Genomic DNA, 23203 nt, shown 5'->3' on the forward strand with positions numbered 1-23203 from the left:
TGGGGCGAGGAAGTGGAGTGCAGGAGAAATGAAGAGGCCGATTCAATATTGTCTTTTTGCATGATTCTCATTCTTCAATGATGACGATGGAATTGGCCGCTGCACCTTATTTTTTCCATATTTTTTTTTTATTGACATGGGGCTTTTTTCAATATCGAGCAAATTTTCCAACCACGGGGAGTAGAAGTGGATCTTACTTCGGTAATTGGAACAAACTATGGACGGTTAACAAAAATGTCAGATTTCTCTCTCAGAAGCATATAACTATGTGCTGGGAGATAAAAGAGTCCAAGACGGTAGGCCCTTTTATGAAGATGACTCATTAACCGGCTTTTGAGTTAACCAGGGGAGCTCAAGTCGTTAGAAATTAGCAGAGACACATGTATACCACGGGTTGGGGCACGCTGTAAATAGGCTTCTCTCTTTTTTAACGTTCTCGTTCAGCCGAATTTTCAATTGGCAATGCAAAACCAGCTCAGATATGGAATTTAACATAGATATATTACCCTCCTGGGGGTAGAAATGGAGTAACTTGGCATTGCAATTGTGACTTGATATATTGGTTAAGGTGAAGAGGTAAGATAACAGACTTTGGTCGTGAAATGATATAATGTTATGGTAAGTTTCCTGTGTGACTGATTTCAGATTTCGATTCAGAGGTGTTTTTCGTGGAAGAAGTTCGTGTAATCATGGATGTGTGAATGAAAGGAGTGGCGCAGGTTCGTTCTCCATTGGCAATTGGACGGAGAGTGTGGAGTAAGTAGTTTATAGGGGATAAAAATAGCTGCGCCTGTTGGTGGCTTGGAAAGGGACCCGTGTTAATCCGGCCTTTGCGGCTGGGGAGTGGGAATGTTTTGACAGCTTCGCTCGCAAGCCGTTATTATTGCGAGATGGGATGAATAGCTTTGTGTCTTTGTATTTTGTATGGAGTATTTAATTTTTTCATCTTTCTCTCTTCTTTTCTTTTTCTTTTCCTCTTCCTTTCCTCTTCCTTTATATCTTTATTTCTTTAATTTTTTTTTCTTTCTGCTTTTCTTTTGGAATGCATCAGTTATCGAGTATGTTGGTGTGTTGATTTGGTCTGTGCGAGATGCTAGTGGCGGAGTTGCAGAGGTAAATTGGGAGAACAAACGATATCCGATGTTTGTTTTTCCCTTTGAGAAAAACAGTGTGTTTTTGATCCAGCTGTTCAGATTCTCCTTCAAAAGAAAGTCGGACGGCAAACGAGATGTTATAGTAACGAGCTGCAACAGCCAGAGCAGGCATTGCATGAGAGTTGTTGGAGGTTGCGTATCCTGAGCATCATTGATACCCGGCAAAAATTAACATCACATAAGCTATTTCCTAGTCTTGTCCCATAAAATTAGCTGCAGGAATGTGGAGCCCCCACCCCTGGTGCGATCTGTGGCTTTGAAAGTTTGAAACTCAGAGCACGGCCGTTCCACCATAAGACGACGGGGTGCGACGTTGCGCTTCATCCCCTGACAGCTCGAGACTCTTTCGAGACTCTTTTACTGGATCTGACCCCTTTTTTTTCTCCCCCTTTGATGGGGTTGGTTCTAAACCAAATGGGTAGATGAGATTTTTCCTTTTTTTTTTTTTCTGGCACTCAGTAGCACCAACCCTAAAATCGAGTCCTCCATTCCAGAACGCACCTTAAATTTAAGAGTAGGAATCAGCAAACGACCAGGGCTCGGCTAGGATTTGGAAGTTGACGCAAGGACAGTGTTGCACTTTTCTTTTCTTTTCTTTTCTTTTTTTTTTAATTTAGTTCTTGATTGCTGAAGCTGCAGAGAAGACGCCAGATGACAAGAGGAAAAGCTTGTCCCACGACGACATTTTGTCTATCGTTGGTACGGATCGGCATGTAGGACTAGGGGACTAATGGACCTGTCACCAGTCACCAGTCACCAGTCACCAGTCACCAGTCGAGTCCATAAAGAGGGTGAAGGGTTTATTTAAGCCTAGCTCTGTCCCGAAAAAAACGTTGATCTGGACCCTGGAAGCCCTCTCAGCATTTGCAGAAAGACTGATATTAGATAGATAGCATTAGCAGAACTTCTCGTCCAGTACGGTGTAGGAGTCAACGTATTTAGTCGGACTGGTGTCCCACAGATATGGGAATGGAATAGAAGATCGGGCCCCCGAGGGCTTGTTTTCTTTTTCTTCTGCTAATTTGGGAACAAGGCTATAAATTTGTATGCAAACTGCCTACTTGCCAACTGGTGTGGAAAGCTGGTCAAGTCCAGCACATTGACCAAACGGCGACTCAGAGATCTTAGAATAGCGATGGCGGATCAGGTGGTACAATGGAGCTGGATGGAGGATGAAGAAGGCTTTAGTAAGGCATATGGGGTAGTTGAAAAGAAGAATAATGATGTCCTTGGGTTGAGTCGGGGTTTATATCTCGAGAGTCACCCATCAATCAACGAGCCTGTTGGAGATGGATGGATAAATGAATGTGTCATAATAGGCGTAGAGATATAGACAAGCATTTTTCAAACATCGACTAACTCATATAAAACATCATCATAACTAATTAAATATCCCTGGCATTGACAAATCAAATATTTACGTATCCCCATGCTGGGCTTCAGCCCAACCCCTCTGGCATAAGCAGGTCTTGAGGGGGTGAAATAATTAAATATGCGGCATCGAGATATGCTGGTTATAGGGATAACATATTATATATATATGGTCGATGGCACTGGAAATATCCATGTCTGACATGCCATTGCCCTGCCATGCTCTTGGCCCTCATACCTATATAGTGACATGGAATATATTCCAGATCCGTAGTTAGGTGAGGTATTGTTAGTTGTTACTGTCCAGGTCAATCTCCATCAAATTTAGTTTTTTCATGCTGGCTGGTGCGTGGCATTAACCAGCACAGGCCGTGGCAGCCCCTGAACAGGGTGTTGGCTGTGTTGGCCAGGGGAGCCCCAGCCCAACGCCCCAGCCCACGCTCCTTTTCCACCAGCAACCAACGTGTTTCCTCTCATCCGCATCCTCGACCTCAACCCCGTCCCATCTCACTCTTCATTAATTTCTTTTGTTGTCTTCTTGTCTCTTGTCACCTTTGCTTTCTCTTCTTGTGTCTCATTCATCCAGCCCTCCAGATCTCTGGTTGTCTGTTGCTTTACTCTTCTATTCCTTTCACTCCCTTCTTTCGATTGCAACCAAGAGTCTTCTTCTCTGGTCATCTTCTCTCGCCCCTTTTTCTGGGCTCTTCCCGAGACCCTACCAACGTTCCTTATTCCTCATTGCTCGGCCCCCTTTTTACTTCTACTTCTTCTCTCCATGCTGGTCACCTTTATCTTTGCTTTCTCTCCCTCTTTGCTCTTTATACCAGTCACATCAGCACTTATTACAGAAAGACGGCTACTCTGACTTCCATTCTACTAGGTACGGAATAAAATTTCCCCTATTCCGCCTCTCAAAATTTCTGTCTCTCTGTATTGTGTTGGGTTGACTGACTGAATGTGCCTAACATATAGTACCTCATCTCAGATGCTCAAAACCCTCCTTTATATCTTTATAATTTAGTGCTACTCAAACCTTCTCTGAACCTTCACACCCTCCACATTCTTCCATTTTCGAAACTCCCCCAGGACGCCCTCGAAATACTCGTCGGATATCCGTCTTTGGTCCCCTCTTTTTTGTTTGGCAAACCCAAGCTTCAATTGTGGTAGATTCGGTGAATACAGACCAGTGTTGTTGTTATTGTCTCCTCCCTGAGAGCAGCTGGAGAGCACGAATCAACACCTTTGGCGTTGCTCGTTGCTGTTCGACGGTCACTGGGGATCTAAGACGCCCGGGTCATAAAAGTCACGTTATCGTCGCCTTTGCGGCTCTTGCCGTCCTCCCGTATACATATATGTTGATCCTCTTTTAACATTTAAAACCATCTCCCATTCGCACAATGTCATTTTTCGCTCGAGTTTTCCGCAGCAAAGATGCTAGCAGTTCCAAGAAACAATCAAAGCAAAACGGTGTTGGTCAGGTTCAACAGAAGCCCCAATGGACCGACGCATTCCTCCGTACGGAGGTGAGCCCAGAAGAGGTACAGGAGTTGCTACATGGATGTACGATCGAGCTAAAATCGAGAGGTCCGTATAACTATTGGGTATCCGTGACAAATGCGATTTTATGTTTTGTTAAATGTTCAAATTCCATATTGTTATTCAGGTCTCGAAATTCCGTTTCTTCTTCTTCCGTTTCGCCCCAACTCGGATCCGAGTTCAGCACGCACTTTTATTCGACACTACTTCAGCCCTCCTCCGGAGAGGCCTGAACCACTTCGCGGGAAACATCTATCACAAGAGCTGCGTTTGACGGAACCAATGGTATTTGCCACAATGCTGTTTATAAATATTTGGACCAGACAGCTAATTCAAAAATTTTGGTCATATTGCAGGTATTGTGCAGCATTATGAAATGGTGCTGGAGCCGATTGCCTGGAGGAGTGGTCACCTGGGAAGCATATGAATTATTCAAAGTTGGAGAACAAGGTTATTATCTTTTCCTGACATACAGTAGTATTTACCTAGTGGGTAACTATTTTTGAGTGCTAATGCTTCCTAACTGGGTATATAAGACTCCCAATTCGCCCGCGATGCTTTCTCAACCTTTATTCCTTTAAGCGTGGAATCAGATGCCCGAACGAAAATTATCTTAGACTTCTTCGATCTTATGTCTGCTGTTGCAGCTCACGGAAAGACCAATGGTTTTGGAGGGCGTAAGCTTTCGCGATATGCCGGTTGGTGGGCTTTCGATCATACTGACTCCGGGAATGGGTTTGAATCAAGTTATAAGAATTGGGCAAGGTAAAAAACAGATATGAGGCTCCTACAATACCAATGTGCTTTACTTATTAAAGATTTTCATAGTGCGGCGGACGCGACGAGCCATTTATTTTTTGCTTACCTTCGTTCTCTATCTCCCGATTCCATTCGTGGGTCCAATGGCATTTCTACCCTTCCAATCTCGTTGCAAAATCTCGTCCAGGCTACAGAGTACCCACCAGAACCTCCTACCCTCCTTCAAGTGGAATCAACCAAAGTCGTAATGATTGTCGACACGGTTTCTCCGACCCCATTCGCTTTGCTTCGACGGGCCAAAAATTTCGAATATAGAGATAGCGACCTTGCCTTGCAGCAATTCTCAAATTTCGATGATCCTGTCAGAGCGCTAACTGACGAATGTCGTAGAGTGTTGCGATGCATATCCTCCACGAACCAATCCAATGTTTCGGCAGCTGCCCAAGAATCAGCTGCTCTCCGTGATGCATCATGGTCAAGATTCGAGGATCTTGGCTTCACGGATACAATCGAAGAGGGAGATGGTGAAAATGATGGGGATGGGACTGTGACGAAACATGCGGGATCGCTGGGTCTGAGGTCCGCTCCTCACTCTCGTACTGCTGATCTTGGTCGACCGACCACACCTTCATGGGCTGATTTCCTCTCGTCTGGATTTGCTGATGAAAATGAACCGCAAAGCCGTCCTCCATTCCTCCTGCCTCCCGACAAAGTCCTCCCGCCAATACAGACTGTGCGCGGACAAAGTTCCCAGTCTCATAAACGTATGTTTGACCAGGAATCGTCTGCTGAACCAGGGGAACTGGCAAGTATAACTACCATGGACCTGGATGCTTCATTCTGGTGGGTTTGGATTAGCAGTTTATCTGGCGAGGAACCAACGCAGCGAAAAGCCGTTTTTGGACGCTGCGCTTTGATTGAAACTTCCATCTCAGGTGGCAGGTGGTTCGTGTTGGAGGAGCAGGTGAAAGGAGCAGCTCCGGAACCCGAAGTGGGCGCATATATAGCTGAAAAGAAGGGCTTTTTTGGTTTTAGATCGCGAAAGGGGCGATTAATACGACGGAAGTCAGCTGTAAAAAAAATCTCAACCATTGAGGAACCATACCAGCGTGCTAACAGCACCACAGCAATAAGCAAGACTAGCATCGGCCCTGATCAGCATGCCAGGATCCAAGCTGCCGCTGCTGCACTCCAGCGGAAACACCGAGAACAAGAGCAGGAACAGGAGCGAGCGGCAGAACATCGCAATAAATCGGATGACTTGAACTATTCGAAGTCGAACTCAATTATGTCCATGCAACCGCTGGTTATGACTGAGGTCTCGCAGGCGATGAAGTGGGCTAACAATTACGATAAGAACGCCGTTCGAGCTGCCTATCTCGGAAATAACATGGCTGGAACAGGTGCTCCTGCAGAGTCCCTACAAATTTCTACCAATAGACTAGCACAAAATGGGTCTCTTAATCCCAGCAGCTCCCCTCCAGATTGCGAACATCCTGTTCCTTCAAAGGAAGATGCAAATGCTTCCCAGTTTGCTGCCGAGCAGTCTGAGATTTCGAAGAACACGGCATCTGACTTGGATCCTGCCACCACACCTGCTTCCGAACCTCCTGCCATTCATTCCGTTGAAACAGCTTCACCAGAACGGGCCCGAGGTAAGAAATCTCTTGACTCAACCGAAGAACACAAGAAGCTTAAGAAGAAGCCTGGAAACACAACGCTTAAGGGCATGTTTAGTAAGAAAACAGAAAAGGTAGAGCAGCCTCCAGTGAAACCAACCGGAGCAGAGACGTCTGCCGTTGCTGCTGCAAGGGCTGCCCTGGAAGGTCGAACTGCACAGGTCGCACAACCGTCGACTTTAGCCCCGTCCAAACTCCCTACTGCGCACCGCCTTTCTGGATTTGGAAGGAAAAAGCCTTCCGAATCAAGCCCCCCACAGACTAATTCCAAGCCAAACACCCCACCTGTTCCTGAGGAACCAAAGACCGCCCACACCCCAGTGACCACCCCATACGATGGCCCACCATGGACTCGAAGGGAAAAGGAGCTCGACGCCCTTTCCCGCGTGGATACTAACGAGAAAGCACGGGCTGATCGTGAATTTTCCTCCTTTGACCACCAAGCCCCATTCGTTGACCAGCCCGCTTTCGTTCCCGCGGATTCTCCCACCACAGAAGAATTCCCGGAACGGGACCGCCAAACTCACCACCCACCCGCCAAACAACAAGCTCCAGTGAATGGCCATGACAAGCCAGAACCTATGGAAAAACCAATGGCGCTGCAGGACCGTTGGGCTCAAATCCGGAAGAACGCTGCCGAGCGTGCTGTCCATATAGACGACCATCCGTCAAGAAGGCCTGAGCCAGAGAAGACGGATGATGGCGAAACAAGTGGAGAAGAGAGTAAGTGCTACTTCCCCATGATTATTAGTTGTTAGACCAGATGAATTAATGGCTTTTATTTTTATTTTTATTATTTAGCGATCGAATCCCGAGTTGCACGCATCAAGGCTCGTGTTGCTGAGTTGACTGGGAATATGGAATCCTAGAGCATTTGTGCTAAACGATGTTCCCACGGCTTTTTCATGCTTGGATTGCGTATTCCCAATGTCAGAATGATAATGGGCGAAGCCCAGACTTGTTTCCAAAACTTGAACTGATTCAATTATTTTGAATTGCCATTTTCTTACATTTCTCTTTCCCTTTGCCTTCGACTTTTTTTTCTTATACCAACTTTTTTCTTCTCCATGGCTCATAACTATGCCCTGGCTCCTGAACTGATATTCCAACAAATTTCGATCCCCTTAAAAATTTTCTCGAACCTGATTCTAGCTCTCTCCCTTATTCCCCATATCCTTTCCCCTCTTCAATCTGCTAGCTCTCCCTAATGGCCTTTGGATCGTCCCTTTAAAGGTCTGCTTTTGAACAACCATTTTGTCTTTCAAGATTGCCCGATTTTGTTTTTCTTTGTTTTGCTATTTGCTCTGTGATGTGTCCTGTAGCCACCTCTTTTGTTTCTTTCTTTCACTAAATTATACCACTTGTCCTGCCGTTTCTTGACCTTTCTTTCTTTTTCATTTTTCATTTTTTCATTTTTTTTTTTTTTTTTTTAATTCTGGTTTAATTTTGCTTTCTTTCCTTTTGAGATACTGTCTACATCCCTGTTTTTGATATTCCTCCCTTTTTACCAGTATATTTGTCCCATGTATCTTTTCGATAATCTATAAAATCAGGCTTTAGGAGTGCCATGCGCTTGCATGGCCTAAGGATAAGGCCTCTCCCAATTCCTGCCTTCAAAGTTACCTCTATGTTGAGGAAAGGAAGGAAGTTGGTTCGTCGTCACTCAGGAACAGAACTCGGCAATGAATCATCCATTGGTCGATATGTTCTATCTCTACCCCCAGAACCCCAAACCCCAACTCGTCCAAACAAAAAATATGCATATCCATTGCTCTTCCCACCTTCTATGAGATCAGAAAATATGGTTGTTATCAAAGATCCTGAGCGCAAAAAGCCATTTTTACTTCTTAATTGTTAATTGATGTTGCATTTCGCCTTTTTAGTTTAGTTTTAATTTTAAATTTAATTTTTATTTTTTCTCCCCTCTCTTCAGTCTTTTTCACTACTATACGGTATCGCTTCATCTCGAGTTCTCCTGATCCGTAGGTTTTGAATATTATAATTTTTTCTTGAATCCTAGGTAATGTCTTTTTTTCTCCCACTTTGCGGATAACCAACCACGACTAGTTTGCTCTGAACGTCACTCATTATTTCTCTTTGTCTTGATATCTCCATAGATAGATGCATTTCACTTAATAGTTTATTTTTGCTGTATAATATCTTCTTCCCGCTCAATCATTAAGTGCTGGTGTTTATCGTGCTCAGCTACATTTATCATCTCGTGGTTTTTAAACTAATTAACACTTTGGTCTTCGGGCGTTCCGAGTGGGCTATATAACTAATGTGTTCATAATTAACTAATTGATTACTTTGTTGAGCCCGATCGGTGCTCATTCTCGTTTCTTCCCCAACAACGTTTTCAACTTATCAGCTAGGCCCACAACGACGGACCTCCTCTTTGACGTGTCTTCTTCATTCTCCTTTGCGCCGTCGTCAGCTGATTTGGTTTGTTGGATAAAATTCCCTTGGCCACCGCGCTGTATGTCGGAACCGAAAAGGAACGGTTAGAATATGGGGTTTATGAACTATGCTTTTTGACGGATATGTTGGAGGGAGAACAAAGAAAAGAAAAGAAAAGAACAAAAGCGAACGAGGGACCATACTCCAGTATGATAATCACCCTCTTGGGATGGATGGATTGCGAGCACTGGAATTATGTCGGCGTCATGTGGCTGTTTCGTGGTTGGAGGGAGGTCCGTAGAGGCAATGTTGCCTGCTCCGCCGCGCTATAAGTGTACCAAAAGGGAAAGAGATGATGAGTTGAGTGTCTGGTAAAAGCCAGTGATCGGGAGAAGGGGTGAATAAAAACGGACATGACGTTAAGACCATGAACGAGGCTGGCAGGACAATGCAAGAAAAAGACAGCAGAGTACGTACACCAGCAGAATAAGCTCCATCGCCCTGATCACCTTCTGGACCCTGGCGTGTGATCTCAGCGTCTACGTATCTGTTATGAGTGTTAGATGATGCGCATCATCCGACTTCCGTCTCATTCATTGCATGAAGCGCAGGAAGAGCAATCATGAAAAAAAATGTTGATCGGATATTGCGCCACGTACTCTGTAGAATCTGCGCCGATATTTCCTTGACCTGCAAAACATCGAGGGTTGTCAACACGTGCCCAGACCGAATCATTCTCCTAACAAATCTACAGCCCATACCTCCTCGACCATGAGACACTATTGGCGCTGAAACCATCTTCTTTTCTTTTTTTGTTCCAACGCAGCCGCTCGCCCTTTCCGTCTGGTTTTCGGGAGCTCGAAACGGAGGAAACGGAAGAAGACTCGGAGCTTGATTGTATGAATAACATTGTCCGTAATTAGCAAAACACAGTTGTTTCTCATCGAAGCGAATCTATCCACTGACTGAAGGTTGGAATGCGGCAGCTTGCTGTGAAAGGGGCTCCAATCAACAGAAGAAAGTGAACTATTGATGTTGATATTCGCCAAACACCTTTGTTCTTCGTGATGCTACCCAACAAGCGAGAACGGATGGAGATAGAATTGGTCATTGGAGATTGCATTGATAGATACACATTTCGGCCAAGGGGTTATGGGAGAGAGACACGAAATTTCGCAACATACCTTCACTACAATGGATAATGGCACGGGGAGAAGATATGCGATGCTGTGGCCTCTCTGGCAAAGACGCTGTAAAGAAGCTGTATCCTGTTTGATGGAGGAATCCGAAGCCGAAATGCAGCTTCTCTTGGGGCTAAGCTATCGTGGTACAGCACCTTGACCCCCGTGAACGGAAGCCACTGACTGATTTTGGCCGGGGAGAGACGAAGTTCCAAGGCTTTGTGAGGTCTAGTTATGGATGCAAAAGTCAGCATCGATTCAGCTCGAAAAAGGGAAAATTTGGGACTTGCGGATGCAGGTGTTTAAATACGGTGCAGTTATCAATCAGCCAGGAATCCCCTTCCAAAAATATCGTGGTTCTCGTAGCCAAAGAAGGACGCAACACGCAACATTCCCCGTTGGATGACGGAGGAGGAGGAGGAGGAGGAGGTGGAGGAGGAGGAGGGGGCTTCTGCGACGGACTTGATAGGATATCCAGCTCCGGCGAGGCGCTAGTCCTCATCCGGGGCAGCCAAGCAAGCCCGCGCGAGATAAGATAAGCAGCAGCAGCCTCCTTTTGCCCAGCCAAACCGCCGCTTGTCACCGCCTGTCACCGCCTGTCACCGCCTGTCACCGCCTGTCACTGCCTGTTGCCCCTCTGTCACCCTCTGTCACCCTCTGTCTGGTTATCGCGATTGTGGCCCTGGCCAGGCTCAGCTGAGATACCGCCCAGCCCCCACGAGTCCGGTGAACAGCTAGTGGTTGAGTGACTGTTGATAAGGTGATTGATTCCTGGTGCAGAGGAGCGATCTCGGTTCAAAAAGTCTCCACTCACGCTGATGACTTTGTCTTGCCTTCAGTCGGTCGCAGGGCGGGTTCTATGACCCCCATAATCATATCTTGTTGAGGAATAACTACGGGTTCCTTCTAACTAATTACCGCTGACCGTTCCTCCCAATGGACTCCGCCTCAGACTTTGACCATCGTCCATATTCGGGGTTTCAACTCCTGTGTCGGACCTGGGTACGAAGGGTGGTGTGTGCCTGTGGACCAAGCAGCCTTGATACTCTCTGTCTGCATATGGGGTTCTCCAAGGTGGAATCCAGCCATAAATTTCATGGAGGTGGTTTCTCTACATACACCTAAACTGGCCATTGGTTCGTTCCGGTCTACGTCCGCGCGCAAATATCAACAACTGAGGGAGGATTGATGTAATCATCGTCTTTTCAATTCCTTGCATTTTGCTCTTGCACTTTTTGAATCAACGGACTTCGTAGTACGGAGTAACATAGAGACATAATAAAATTCGTTGGATCCCATGGATGGATGCGATCCAGGAACGGATCAAAAAGAGTGGGACCGCTAGCCGTCAAAACTCAACCCAATCTCCAACCATCGGCTGAGTTTAATTTTACTCATATAAACCCATATATGATTTTTCTTTTATGATAAAAGGGAAATTTCCCGTTTCTTTTTATTTTCTTGAGTCCGGGGATACACTACTTTCCCCCGATTATTTCGGTTCGGGGAAAAACATTTCCTCCACTGAACTCCGGCTGCCAGGTTTGGAAAAGAGAGGATTCGTAAACACCCGTTGTCCACCAACGAACGGCATCTAACAGCAAGCGAAATGATGGGGACAATATAAGACCTCCCATACCCGCTCCGCTGAGGATGAAGCCCATGGCTAAACCACGGTAGCGGTCAAAATGCTCAGGGATAACACTCAGCATCGGGAAGTAGAGCATTAAACTCCCTATCCCGTACAAGTGCCCTTGAATTAACAAAAGATGCCATCCCTGTGAGCCATAGGATCAGGATTAGCCAATGTAATTGTCATTAAATGGACATTACATCAAAAAAAAAAAAAAAACAAAAGAGAGAGAGAGAGAGAAAATAAAAAAAAGGAATACTTAACCCGGATTACTTGTACTTGCGCTGGCAAGCCGATAAGCCAAGCCCATCAAAATGCTGCCCCGCAGGCTGTAATCTTTTCGATTTTGCTTTTATTTATATTGACACCATCCACTGGCGCTTGCGGGTGGTTCGATGCCAGTCCGTGCTGAAATAACAGCTCCAGCTCCCGAAGGAGGACTATCAGCCTGGGACGTGAAAACCTTTGATGACATTCTATGCTATTAGTTTCCCTGTAGTTACAGATCTGGATCAAGAGGAAGAGCACCAGAGGACGATCAATAAAGCACGTAGATCGAGATACGGCTCAAGCAGACAAAATTACATTCAAATGTAGCAGATGCGAATGGAGGAAAGGCGAGCTGGAGAGCTGGGAAGAATTCTTGCCTGTATTTATACAGCAACATTGCCCAACTAAGCCAAAAATATAAAAATAAATAAATAAATAAATAACTTCCATCGACATCTTGAAAAAGCCGTTTCGGCACATTCGTTGACAATGACATTGGGAAAGGTTGCACCAACTGGACTTTGAGGACAAGACCCCCGACTGAGGTTCGGCGATCAAAACTCTTTCATAACCGCTTCTTGAATCCTCATATGATGACTCCAAAACGTCTGCCTTCCATCCTTTGGCAAACTGAAGCTTCGAGATGGTCAATTCATCTACAGTTCAAAGAACATTATGATCTGTGTACGTCTTCATGATCTGAACGTGTTGAGGACATGGCATGTAGTGTTTTGGCATATAGCAACATTAACAGCAACCCCTCCCCATCTATTTATTGCTGCTAAAATTAAAAGAGGTAGCGGAAAGAAGAGGACTGAGATTCAAGAAACACATTTCGATGATACAGACACTCGTCATTAAAGCAGAGGGGTGGTGTGAGAAGAGAGAAAACTGTATACATATTTATCGGAGAAAACCATAATAGACACAGAAGGGGCAAAAACTAAAAACTAAAAACTAAAAAAAATAAATAAATAAATAAATAAAAAGAAAACAAAAAAAATTCCCAATAATATCCATGAACTTCTACAAAATGAAACAAGATACTGCAACAGCAAAGAAGGTTTCCCACCTCGTTTTCTATCCATGCTCCTGCGACATCTAGTTGTTCTGCTTGGTTGGAGCCGGACCACCTGTGGTTGGCAGACCCATGAAAATCTTGAAGGCGTCGTAACTGGAAGAGTGTAATGTCAGCATCAGATTTTATTACCAGGTAAGCGGAGCAGACACAATATTGGGAGCAATAGACATACATCATCCACTGGAGGCCGGTCTACCACATAAAACGGTTAGTTAGATAACCAGAAGAGTTGCGGGGAGGTAGTACTGAGGATGATGGGAGACAACATACCAATGTGCCGATCATAACAATTCTTACGGGAAGGCCGTTCCAAAGTCCCATAAACCCAATATCTTTGTAAATTCGACTCATAGCACCGCCGAACGCCTCGCCGGGTAAGCGATTGGCATTGAGTTTGCTAACCATGACATCGGCCGGGTGCGACACGATAGCGCAGAGAATACCAGCCAGGTAACCGCCAGTAAAAGCAACGGCGGTTTGTGAACTTTTGTTATAGTCGGACTTTTGGCCTGGAAGACGATTATAGATCATCTCCACTATTGTCTCGAATGAGGCGAACTTCATCATGGTGTACGGGATTTGTCTTCCCCAGAGCGGATAGAGACCTTTGTACAATCTTTGCAAGTGTGGACATATGTTAGCAAGTCCTAGCTCAATAGAAGATACAAAATCGGCTAAGATGATTAGTTACCCTGCAATGCCCTCCTTCGCAGTGATATGAGTAATTCCGGAAAATGTTCCAGTCGCAAAGGGAGGGATTGTAGTTTGCATTCGGACCTTTACGGCTTCGAATGGACACAGCGCAACATCTGCAACGAACTCCGCAGACGCACTTGCAGTCAAGTACAGCGATGTCTTCCAGCGGCGAGCCTTCTCTTCTCCGACAAGATCTCCGTAGAATTTCTTAAAGAATTCATATCCACCGTATTTAAACGCACCTTGGGCCTAAACATAATTAATGCTGTTACTTAGAAACATTGATTTGCGCTTTGACAACGGTCACTTGCAAAAAGGAAAGAAAGGGACTGCTTACGGAGTATCCAAAAAATGTCGGACTCCAACCAGTGAAGATGCCGCGGATACCTTCCGCACGACCAATTTTTCCCCAGGCCTCGAAATTACCCTTGTACATCTTGGCGTCGACCTGGCGACGGCATTTCACCAGGTCTAAAGGAGTGACCATAGTGTGCGTCAAGCCCTGCGTATTACCATTGGCAATGAATCCTTACTAGAGGTATGAAGTGTGTAACACTAAGGATATCAAAAGGGAGCACAAAAACTGCAAAGCCAAGAATATCCAGATCATACTCACGCAGGCAAGAACCCCTCCAAATGTACAAGCAGCATAGTATTTTGGGCTATACAACTCGATTTGGCCAGTCTTAGACTGGATTTTAGCGCTGGCCTTCTCTAGTTCATGGGTAGCAGATTTGCCCACTGCTTCGGCTTTATGTTTGACATCGTCAATGGCGCTCCAGGCTGGGAACAATGGCCTCTCTCTCGCAGGTTCAGCTACTTGCTTTCTCTGATGGTGAGAGCCAAACAGCGGATGTCTCGAGCCAAACGTGGCGGCAAGAGTGTCCTGGTTGGGGAGGATGGAGGAAGGCATGGTGATAGTTTGTGAGTCTACTAAAGCCAATTAAGTCAATCAATGTGAACCCATCGGACTGATAAGTCAACATCGAAGAGATAGGCAGTTGCAGATATCAACACACTCTGAACGAGGATTGCAGAACTAGGGACTTGTTTTTGAGGTTAGTTGTGGACGGTTATCCTGTTCTGACAAGCCGGCGGCGGGATGACGTCGACGTGCTCAGCCGACTGTGGAGCTACTAAATCCGCAGATAGCAGTAAAAGTCGCGAAGGAGCACGATAGGTACGGAGTCACAACCTAGTAATGTAATTGAATCCGCAATAAATGCATTCAAGTGTCTCAGACTCGCCAGAGCACCATCTGGGAGGAATATAAGGTCGGATGACGTCCGGTGAAGGTCGGCGGTATGCGGCTCCAACAACCGCGCCGCTAAACTCAATAGGGACAATGTGGCACGGCCCGTGTTTATCCGAATACTCAGGATCATTTTGCTTAATAACCAACTAGCTAACTAACGTTACTCCGTATAACCAGTTACCTTGTTACGTGCAACTAATGATGGCTTCAAGTTGGAGTCCAGGATCCTTAATATCACCGCAAGATAGAAACAGGAAGAGAATTCTGGAGTCCCACGAAGCCAGATTCCTCCCGTTGACCCCAAAACCCAATCTGCTCACTCCTCTTTCACCGATCTGAGCCACCTCAAAAACAGCCATACAAGCCCCCACGCATTTCGATTCGATCCCATACCGACCCCGCGAACAACAGGAGCACAGAACCCTGTAACCCCTAACATACATTAGGCATAAACATATTTGTATTCGTACAATATCCACTCACGATGACATCCTACTCCTCCGCAAGCCAGGCCTATGAGCGCGAACAGTTACCCAAGAACGGGATCCCACCCCCAATCGCCTCCCCATCAACATCCTTAACTTCCATGTCCAACAAATACCGCGGGGTAAAAACTCCCAGCAAAAATAAAATGAAATAAAAAAGAAAAATAAAGAAGAAATCCAAAGCAAATAGCATAATGTATAAGAACCTGACAATTCCCATAACAGGCCACAGTTGAAGACCTCGACCCACCCGCTGCCCTCTCAACATCTCCGCAGGACCTGATCTCCACCGCCTTACTCACAGCTTACGAGCGCGACTACACACACCTAACCGTAATCTCCTCCTCACGCTCGCTACTTGGATATCTCAGCATTCCACGACTAAAAGCCCTACTAAGGGAAGGCATCGTTAAAGAATCTGATCCGGTGGAGAAAGCCATGTTGCGGTTCCGGAGGCGCGGACATGTTTATAAGATTATCACGATGGAGATGCCGCTGGAGGAGCTGGAGCGGTTTTTTGATGGGGAGATGGTGAAGGAGGATGGAACCGTGGAAATGAGGGAGAGGCAGGATTTCGCTGTGATAACGGATGCGAGTCGCAAGTTCGTGTTGGGTGTTGCTACCAGGGAGGATTTGGAGAATTTTGTCAAGAGAAGGCCTGGTTGACGGGGTGTGGAGACGGGGTAATGAACTTATTTTCTCAGCGGGATTATCTCAACGATGGCCATACGTCTTAAAAACGATATACCTTGATGGTACAGCGGGAATGACGATAAGGTGCTCTTCCTAAATGTTCCGACTTTTCCTTTCTTTCCTTGTATTCTGGCATGATATTCGAGATATATGCAAAATTGATAACGATGCAATAGGCAATGAAGTAATATTAGACGGAATGAGTATATATCAATACTATATGAGAAGTATGTACAAACACTACATGGGTAGTCAACAATGTTCAAAATAGAAAAACCGGTAAGTATTTCTTCCAAGGCCCTCATTGATGTGTCATATATTAACAGAACAATTATTATAGATTCTCCAAGCTGTGGGAATCTTATCTGTGTATAAGTGAATAATGAATCATTCAAATTTATCCAAGATAGGATAACAGGGGGGAAACGGGGTAATTGAAAAATATTACCACATCGTAAATATAGCAAAAGGTTCGCATTTTATGGAGAGCATACTTATTGAGACCAACCGGAAAACCCCATGTTCAGAGACTATATGCATAGTCAAAAGGTGGCGAGCCAGCAAGTTGGCGTTCATGAAAGGAAGGTCTGGTATATGCGTAATATTATAAAGCCAGCGAAACAGCAATCAAGAACATAAGATCTCACAGATCTCAGATGCATGTATATGGAGATGTCGATTTCCATCTCATCGAATATACTTTAACCTCCTCGTACCCTCCGCAGCTACGAGTGCGCTTATAGCACCAATAAACAGACACACCGCAATCGCATTGGGTCCTTCATGGTTGCGATTTATCCACCCGCTAGTATTCTGTTCGCCTGTGGCTGGTTTTGTAGCTCCATCTGCCGCCATTGAGGACGCTCCCGACTCGAAGATGCTGAATACAATCCAGGAAATGAATGTGCCAACGAACTGTGGAAGCGTGCTAAATACATTAAGCACTCCAAGATAAACACCGGCAAGTTCACCAGTAGAAGAACCCTCCTCATCATCATCTGTGTCGCTGTCACTGTCCAAATCCGGGTTGGAGCTGTGATTTAGGCGGAGGAGGGAGGGTTCGCGATCTTCAAGCTCAGCGTCATAATTAATGAGGGCAGAGTTCTGTCTATTGAAGGTAGCGGAGGTTATCATGGTGACTGAGGATTTTCTACTGAAGGAAGGAATGGTAAGGCGGTTTATTTCCACGCCCATGAATGCAAAAGGTGCCCAGCAGCTTACTGCCCATGGGATTCCGCAGATAGCTACGAGTAATGTGGTGGATTGGACGGAGCGGGCGGCTGGGGCGAATATCATCGTTATGAAGAATACGATGTGTGAGATCATCCATGCCGTTTGGAGGTCGGGACGGGCAAAGCTGATTTTGTTAAAAAGTCTGATAATGCCCAGGGGTGGGCGGCGGGCAGGAGTCGACCTTTTGGTATCTGGGGAGAGAACGACAAAGGGGAGGAGGACGGAACTGATGAAGGTGATCAAGGAGAATATTACAAGGGACATGCTGCCGATGCGGCCAACATCTCCTAACGTATCTGAGGAATTTTCAACGGCTTCTTTAGGTGCCTCATAACGGAAATATGTCTCCCCTACCCATGTGGTGCTGTAGAAGAGAAACGGAAACCACCCTGTTAATTTCACTTGTTAACTACAACAATTAATTCAATCCTCAGAGAAACGAGACCTACCAATCCAAGCCCAGAATTGTGCCCAACAGATGGCCCTTATCCGTGGTGGCAAGTTGACTGTCGTTCTGAAAAATTGGGCTAGCATCTTTCCTACCCCTATTTTCTTGTCGGAATCTCTGGTCGCATTAAGGGTTAATATTTTGGCAGATTCAGCAAAACCGGGCTAAGGCATCGAACACCTAACTCACCTAACTGAAATCAACACCCTCTCTTTGACAGCATACGAGGTAACAGATACTGCAAAAATCAACAAAGCCGCGGCTATCACAGTAATTTGCTTAAACTGCGTATCACCCATCGTATGGCCGAATATTGCCAGCATATCCACTGAACAAACTGCATATCCTAAAAGATGGCCAACAGCCGTCATCCGGCTTGCTAATGCGTGTCAATTACTAGAAATGAAATATGGGACATTATGGGTGACGTACCCCATGCAGACCCAAGTTGTTGTTGGGGAATAGGTAAAGTGTCGACGATTAAACTACGACAAGACGCTTGAACTACACTAATCAGCAGAATGCCAATAAATATGATCCCATTCAAGGAGTGAAAAGTAAGGCTTCCGTGCAACGTACCAACATTAATTGAAAAATCGACAGCATATATACTAATCACTGCTACTGCAATCGTTACGCTTTCCCTCTGTTTCAAGTTAGCACCCATTGCGCAAAATGCAACTTGAAAAAGGAGTCTGTATTTTCAATTCCAGCTGAGCAAGCCAACATATTATAATATTATCTTCCTGCAAAGTGACATCCCATAACACTCCACCCCCAAAAGACTGTATAATAAGATGAAAGAAAGTCTCACACATACCGTATCTTCAGCGGAGATAAACATGCCCACTAAATTCGGTGCCCAACCTAAAACCAGCAAAAAAAATCCAACGACAAGCGAGCCACCGACCATGAACGGTCGTCTACGGCCCCATTTTGACGTCGAGCGATCAGTGATTACCCCAATCAGAGGCTGCACTATCAATCCGGATAGTGGACCGACAATCCATACTAGCGACGTTCGTGATTTCGTTAAACCAAGTTGGAGGAGATATGGTGTGAAATCTGCAGTTTTTTTCCAGGGAAGGTTAGCGGTATTTAATTTTCTGTGAATCCAAAGAGTTGATAGCTAAGTAGCTAAAATTGTGTAGATAAAAGAATGAGCTGGAGAAAGCAAAACGCAATAGGAGAGGGTATAGACATAGAGAAAAGGGGAATGGAGAATAGGGGATATAATTTACATGTCATTTCAACGCCCCATGTAAATCTTTACGCGTGAGAAGGGTACCAAAAGTTTGGGAGAACAAACCCCCAAGCAGTAAAAGTCAACAATTGCAAGCCACATCAATCAATCCACTTCTCCTAATTGCATATATGAAATGAGACAAAGGAATTTAGGGAGTGGTATGCACATGCGGGGTAATCTGGAAGGGGAAAAACGAGGAATAGGCTTGTCATAAACGCACTGTAAGCCAACCAGACTGAAGGTCAGCAATGCCAGCTTCGTGGCCTCTGTTCGGCCTTTGATAGAGGGTGTGCCAACCCATGACGCGGTTTGCCGCATAGCAGGATGTCGCAAGGCCGGAGTGCTTTTAAGATTAGATCCGGTGGTGTATTTCGGAGATGGATTCGAGAATTGGATACGACAGCTCTTCCCTTTGTCAACAACTTGCCCAATTCACGAATAAACGCTTCAATTGGGATGTCGAGGCTGTTGCGTTTATTCTAACATATCGATGGATGGGGACGGGATGCCGTTTCGAATTACAGAACCAGCATGGGAAGGAAATTCTGGAAGGAAAGGAATAGCAAAAGACAGATTAAAACAAGAGAGCTGCCTCTATATCAACATCAATTGAACCAATTCACGACAGCAAAGACAAAGATAACTGAACGTGTAAACATGATTGGCTGGATCGGTCAGCATTATTACTAATAGATTACTAAACGCGAGCTACCCTTATCTGTGGCGTAGATCAATAGATCAATATCAAACAATCCATGGTTTGATATAGCAAAATGGGGCAAAAGGAGAGTATATATCGTCCAATAAATATCTTTCACTCTCGATTCTGGTTTGTGTCTCAGGCCAATAGCTAGCTCTATTACTGCTGCCCAAGGTCTAATTTAATCCTTCTGACTCCCTAATTCAGACTCCGTGAACCCGGGATGGCGGTGAGACGTCTTAGGAACGTCTAGTGTATGTATGTTAACTATATCATCTGGGCATGATTAGAAAATAAGCATTTCTAAGAACAATCAGATTTTCTCTAACCATGTTTTACACTTCCCCGCAACATCAATTTTACAAGTTGTGTCATGATGAAATATTGATCCCACACTAACAGACATACATGGCCATGAATGAAAACTCTAACACTTCCGGGTATGCCCCTAACCAGAATATACCCAAATCGCAACAGCTGCAACAGCCCAACCAATGATAGGGGACAGCCACGGACTCAAACCAGCCGGAGACATTGAAGGGTATTCGATGAGAGTCCCGTTCACAGTACCGTTCGTACTACTGTTTCCCCCGGGTGTCTCAGTTTCATAACCGGCGGGCATATCGGGCTGCAGACGAGGTTCTGTGTTATTAACACCTCCATTCTTCGTCCAGTGCGTTGTAGCGTGGATGTACACGGAAGCGGAACGATTGACAGCAAGTGTAGTCCAGGCAAATATCCCGTCGTTAACATGGTCGCCCAGATAAATGTAGTGCGCGACAGGGTCAGCCTTGGCTGCATTTGCGGAGAACTTCATGAGGAAATCGTCAGCGTTCAAGGTCTCTTTGACATGGTTGGAAGCATAAGGCTCTGTGACTCCGACAGCGTCGATGAGGGCTTGGTCAAAGTATATTTGCCCGATGTGCGAAGTTCGAGTGCTCCTGAAGGTCTTATTGGGCAGGACTTCACCAGCCTCATGAGTTAGGACGTGAATATGGCTGTGTGTCGTGGAGGAGAATTCCAGACAAGTTGGTTAGCTTGGTGTATACCTGGTATATCGTGGGGAAATTGAGGAACAGAGCATTTCAGAGAGAATACTTACATTGCGCGGCCCGAGTAATGACCGGGAAAAATTGTCTGATATTCAACAACACCTTCTCCATCAGTGGGGTAGATGCCACGACTGAAAGTTGTGTTGAGATTATCAACAATCGCTCCATTGCCGTTCTCCGCTGAGGAAACACCGGAGTAGACACCGGTGCTGTTGGTGTGCCAGATGTCTGTATACATCTCTGGGATTGGCTCGCATGTTTCAATGTCAAGGACCCGAACGTCTAGATACAATGGAACACCAAGCTGGTCATCCACGATATTGTTACGAACCAGCTCGCCATCAACGTCTAGAGAAAGGGAAGGTTAATTTGGTGTCATAGGTGGGAGAAAAGGGGAAAGATTGCAAGGAACGGAAGCCGGAAATACTCACAAAAAGGGCCAAGGACAGTGCTTGCCGCCAGTACACAGGCCTGAGATGGGTCTTCGCCAAAAAAAACTGAGCTGGGCGAATCGAGATTGGCACCTGGGAATTTCAACGTGTCATTGTGATTCGTTTTCAAGACGTCGGCAAAATCGCGCTTGGTGCTCTTCCAAGGGGCTGCAGATGATTATTAGCGCACCAAATCTAGGCATTTCCATATCAGCAACTTACAAGTCGGAAGGTTTCTCTTTGCACGGAGAGATGCCGCCCGCGCAGCGCGTCGTTTAGCATTTTTCGCATCCCAACCGCGTTCCCAAAGAGATTTCGCGCAAACATCCAGGCCTCTGCGCACCTGCTGGATCCGTTCAGCCTCTGTCGCAAGCTCCCGAGGCGACAGTTTAACGTCGGCATGGGAGACGACAGTGGACACGAAAAAGACGGTCGCAAGTGCGACAACTTTGCAAAGATTTACCATTGTGAAAACAGAGATGTTCAACTGCGGCCAAACGATACAAGAACGTCAACAAGAGGATGTTCCCGCTATTTAAAAACCTTCGAAGCCTAAATATTGGAGTTTAATAGGGGTGAATGACACGGAAGGAAATACAAATGGTTAGTACATTCCCATGCGGAGGACAACTAACTCCAAGAGCGAATCAGCATATAAATTATATGGAAAACAAAAATCCTTTCCGCGGTAGGCAAAGCGGAACTATTGAACCGATAAAACGGCGGCGCAGCTCGGCACGCATTTCATGCGTAACAATGTAATTGAATGGGCGGAACAGGCTTGAGTGGGCCGGATGTCCCGAGAACCAACTGCTCCTAGAAACATTGAAATTAAGGCTACAAGCGTACTCCAGGATTGCATGGTAAGTGCTCAGTGTCTATGCTATCACCGCCGCGGATCATGCACCCCTGTCTCGATGTTTCAATCGCAGAGAGAGAACATCCTCCGCTTTTAAGGTTCTGCCCATCCCCGCCTTCCGGGGCTTCCTTCAGGATTCAGAACCTTATCCGCAGGCCGGAATAAGCTTATTTTAAGCGAGGTAGACGCTTATTGGCCTGCCTATGTGGTTCAGTCAAGGGCGCCTAATATCCTTCAGGGTAGGCAGGTATGTAACATCCCATGCTATGTATATATGCGATAATGGACCGTAGCAGGACAACCACGATTTTTTCCAGAACTGACATTTGTCAGATTAGGGAAATTTGGTTTCCGCATTTCCTGTTACTGTTCTCTAAATGCCAATTAACAGCTGTTTGATGAGGGCAATTCCTACTTTGCGACGCTACGGATAGTGTTACGAAATGAAGAACAGGGATCAGTTGAGACAACCTAGAGAGACGGACAAGCAAGAGGAAAGTTTAAATCATTGATGAGTCTCGAACTCTGCATAATAATTTTCAAGCTTGGCGATCCAGCTCCACTAATGATGTGATTTTTATTAGTGTTTCTCTAAATATTTTGGCTGTCATAGTTATGCTTTCGCATTTCTATCTTTTATTATTGAACATTACTGAATCTGCATTTAATGCTTTGAAAGCGGAATACGGATCTGTTAATATTCTGACTATTCAGTAATAGAGTACTGCATTCAAGTGCACCCATCGAGCCCTATGTCGGTGGGGGGAAAGGCAACTTCAGCATCATTGTTGTTGATCAATACGCTGCCATGACTAGCAACGCAGAGCCATGTTCTCGATTAACTTAGCTAATCATTGGATGATTGAGAGAAAACTCTTGCTACTAATCAGCGAGTGGCAAGTTCGATCCACAGATGTAGTTTGCATCTGAAATACACGTGGCCCACTAAGTTAAAAACCGAATCCAGCAGCGAGAGAGTGGATAGGTGCCGACACCGGCGCTCACCAGAATCGTCGGTCCTTGATATACGAACGGAAACAG

At 45.5% G+C, this 23203-nt stretch overlaps 6 protein-coding genes across 6 annotated transcripts; 3 read left to right on the forward strand and 3 right to left on the reverse strand.

Moving 5' to 3' along the window:
• Positions 1–2289: 2289 nt before the first annotated feature.
• Positions 2290–3046, forward strand: PADG_04188 (uncharacterized protein; the record flags this gene model as incomplete). Its single annotated transcript, XM_010761052.1, has 2 exons — positions 2290–2475; positions 2894–3046. 2 exons carry the CDS (start codon positions 2290–2292, stop codon positions 3044–3046), a joined length of 339 nt encoding a protein of 112 aa, XP_010759354.1.
• An 876-nt stretch (positions 3047–3922) lies between these two features.
• PADG_04189 (uncharacterized protein) lies at positions 3923–7368 on the forward strand (the record flags this gene model as incomplete). The annotated part of the gene is made up of 6 exons (XM_010761458.1): positions 3923–4109; positions 4189–4346; positions 4418–4511; positions 4598–4826; positions 4890–7222; positions 7301–7368. 6 exons carry the CDS (start codon positions 3923–3925, stop codon positions 7366–7368), a joined length of 3069 nt encoding a protein of 1022 aa, XP_010759760.1.
• Positions 7369–8829: 1461 nt separating this feature from the next.
• Positions 8830–10582, reverse strand: PADG_04190 (uncharacterized protein; the record flags this gene model as incomplete). Its single annotated transcript, XM_010761053.1, has 7 exons — positions 8830–8976; positions 9103–9225; positions 9377–9446; positions 9559–9589; positions 9661–9789; positions 10084–10213; positions 10391–10582. The coding sequence occupies 7 exons, from the start codon at positions 10580–10582 to the stop codon at positions 8830–8832; spliced, it is 822 nt and encodes a 273-aa protein (XP_010759355.1).
• A 2502-nt stretch (positions 10583–13084) lies between these two features.
• On the reverse strand, positions 13085–14673 carry PADG_04192 (uncharacterized protein; the record flags this gene model as incomplete). The annotated part of the gene is made up of 6 exons (XM_010761054.1): positions 13085–13157; positions 13237–13256; positions 13335–13680; positions 13756–14009; positions 14098–14288; positions 14373–14673. The coding sequence occupies 6 exons, from the start codon at positions 14671–14673 to the stop codon at positions 13085–13087; spliced, it is 1185 nt and encodes a 394-aa protein (XP_010759356.1).
• Positions 14674–15499: 826 nt separating this feature from the next.
• On the forward strand, positions 15500–16166 carry PADG_04193 (uncharacterized protein; the record flags this gene model as incomplete). Its single annotated transcript, XM_010761459.1, has 2 exons — positions 15500–15622; positions 15726–16166. 2 exons carry the CDS (start codon positions 15500–15502, stop codon positions 16164–16166), a joined length of 564 nt encoding a protein of 187 aa, XP_010759761.1.
• A 714-nt stretch (positions 16167–16880) lies between these two features.
• Positions 16881–21769, reverse strand: PADG_11722 (uncharacterized protein; the record flags this gene model as incomplete). The annotated part of the gene is made up of 10 exons (XM_010761648.1): positions 16881–17815; positions 17876–17991; positions 18064–18253; positions 18307–18378; positions 18454–18520; positions 18695–18939; positions 20274–20818; positions 20923–21220; positions 21304–21471; positions 21526–21769. The coding sequence occupies 10 exons, from the start codon at positions 21767–21769 to the stop codon at positions 16881–16883; spliced, it is 2880 nt and encodes a 959-aa protein (XP_010759950.1).
• Between the last annotated feature and the right edge of the window lie 1434 nt (positions 21770–23203).

The sequence above is a fragment of the Paracoccidioides brasiliensis genome, assembly GCF_000150735.1.
Source record: "Paracoccidioides brasiliensis Pb18 unplaced genomic scaffold supercont2.4, whole genome shotgun sequence".
NCBI classification, from domain to species: domain Eukaryota; kingdom Fungi; phylum Ascomycota; class Eurotiomycetes; order Onygenales; family Ajellomycetaceae; genus Paracoccidioides; species Paracoccidioides brasiliensis.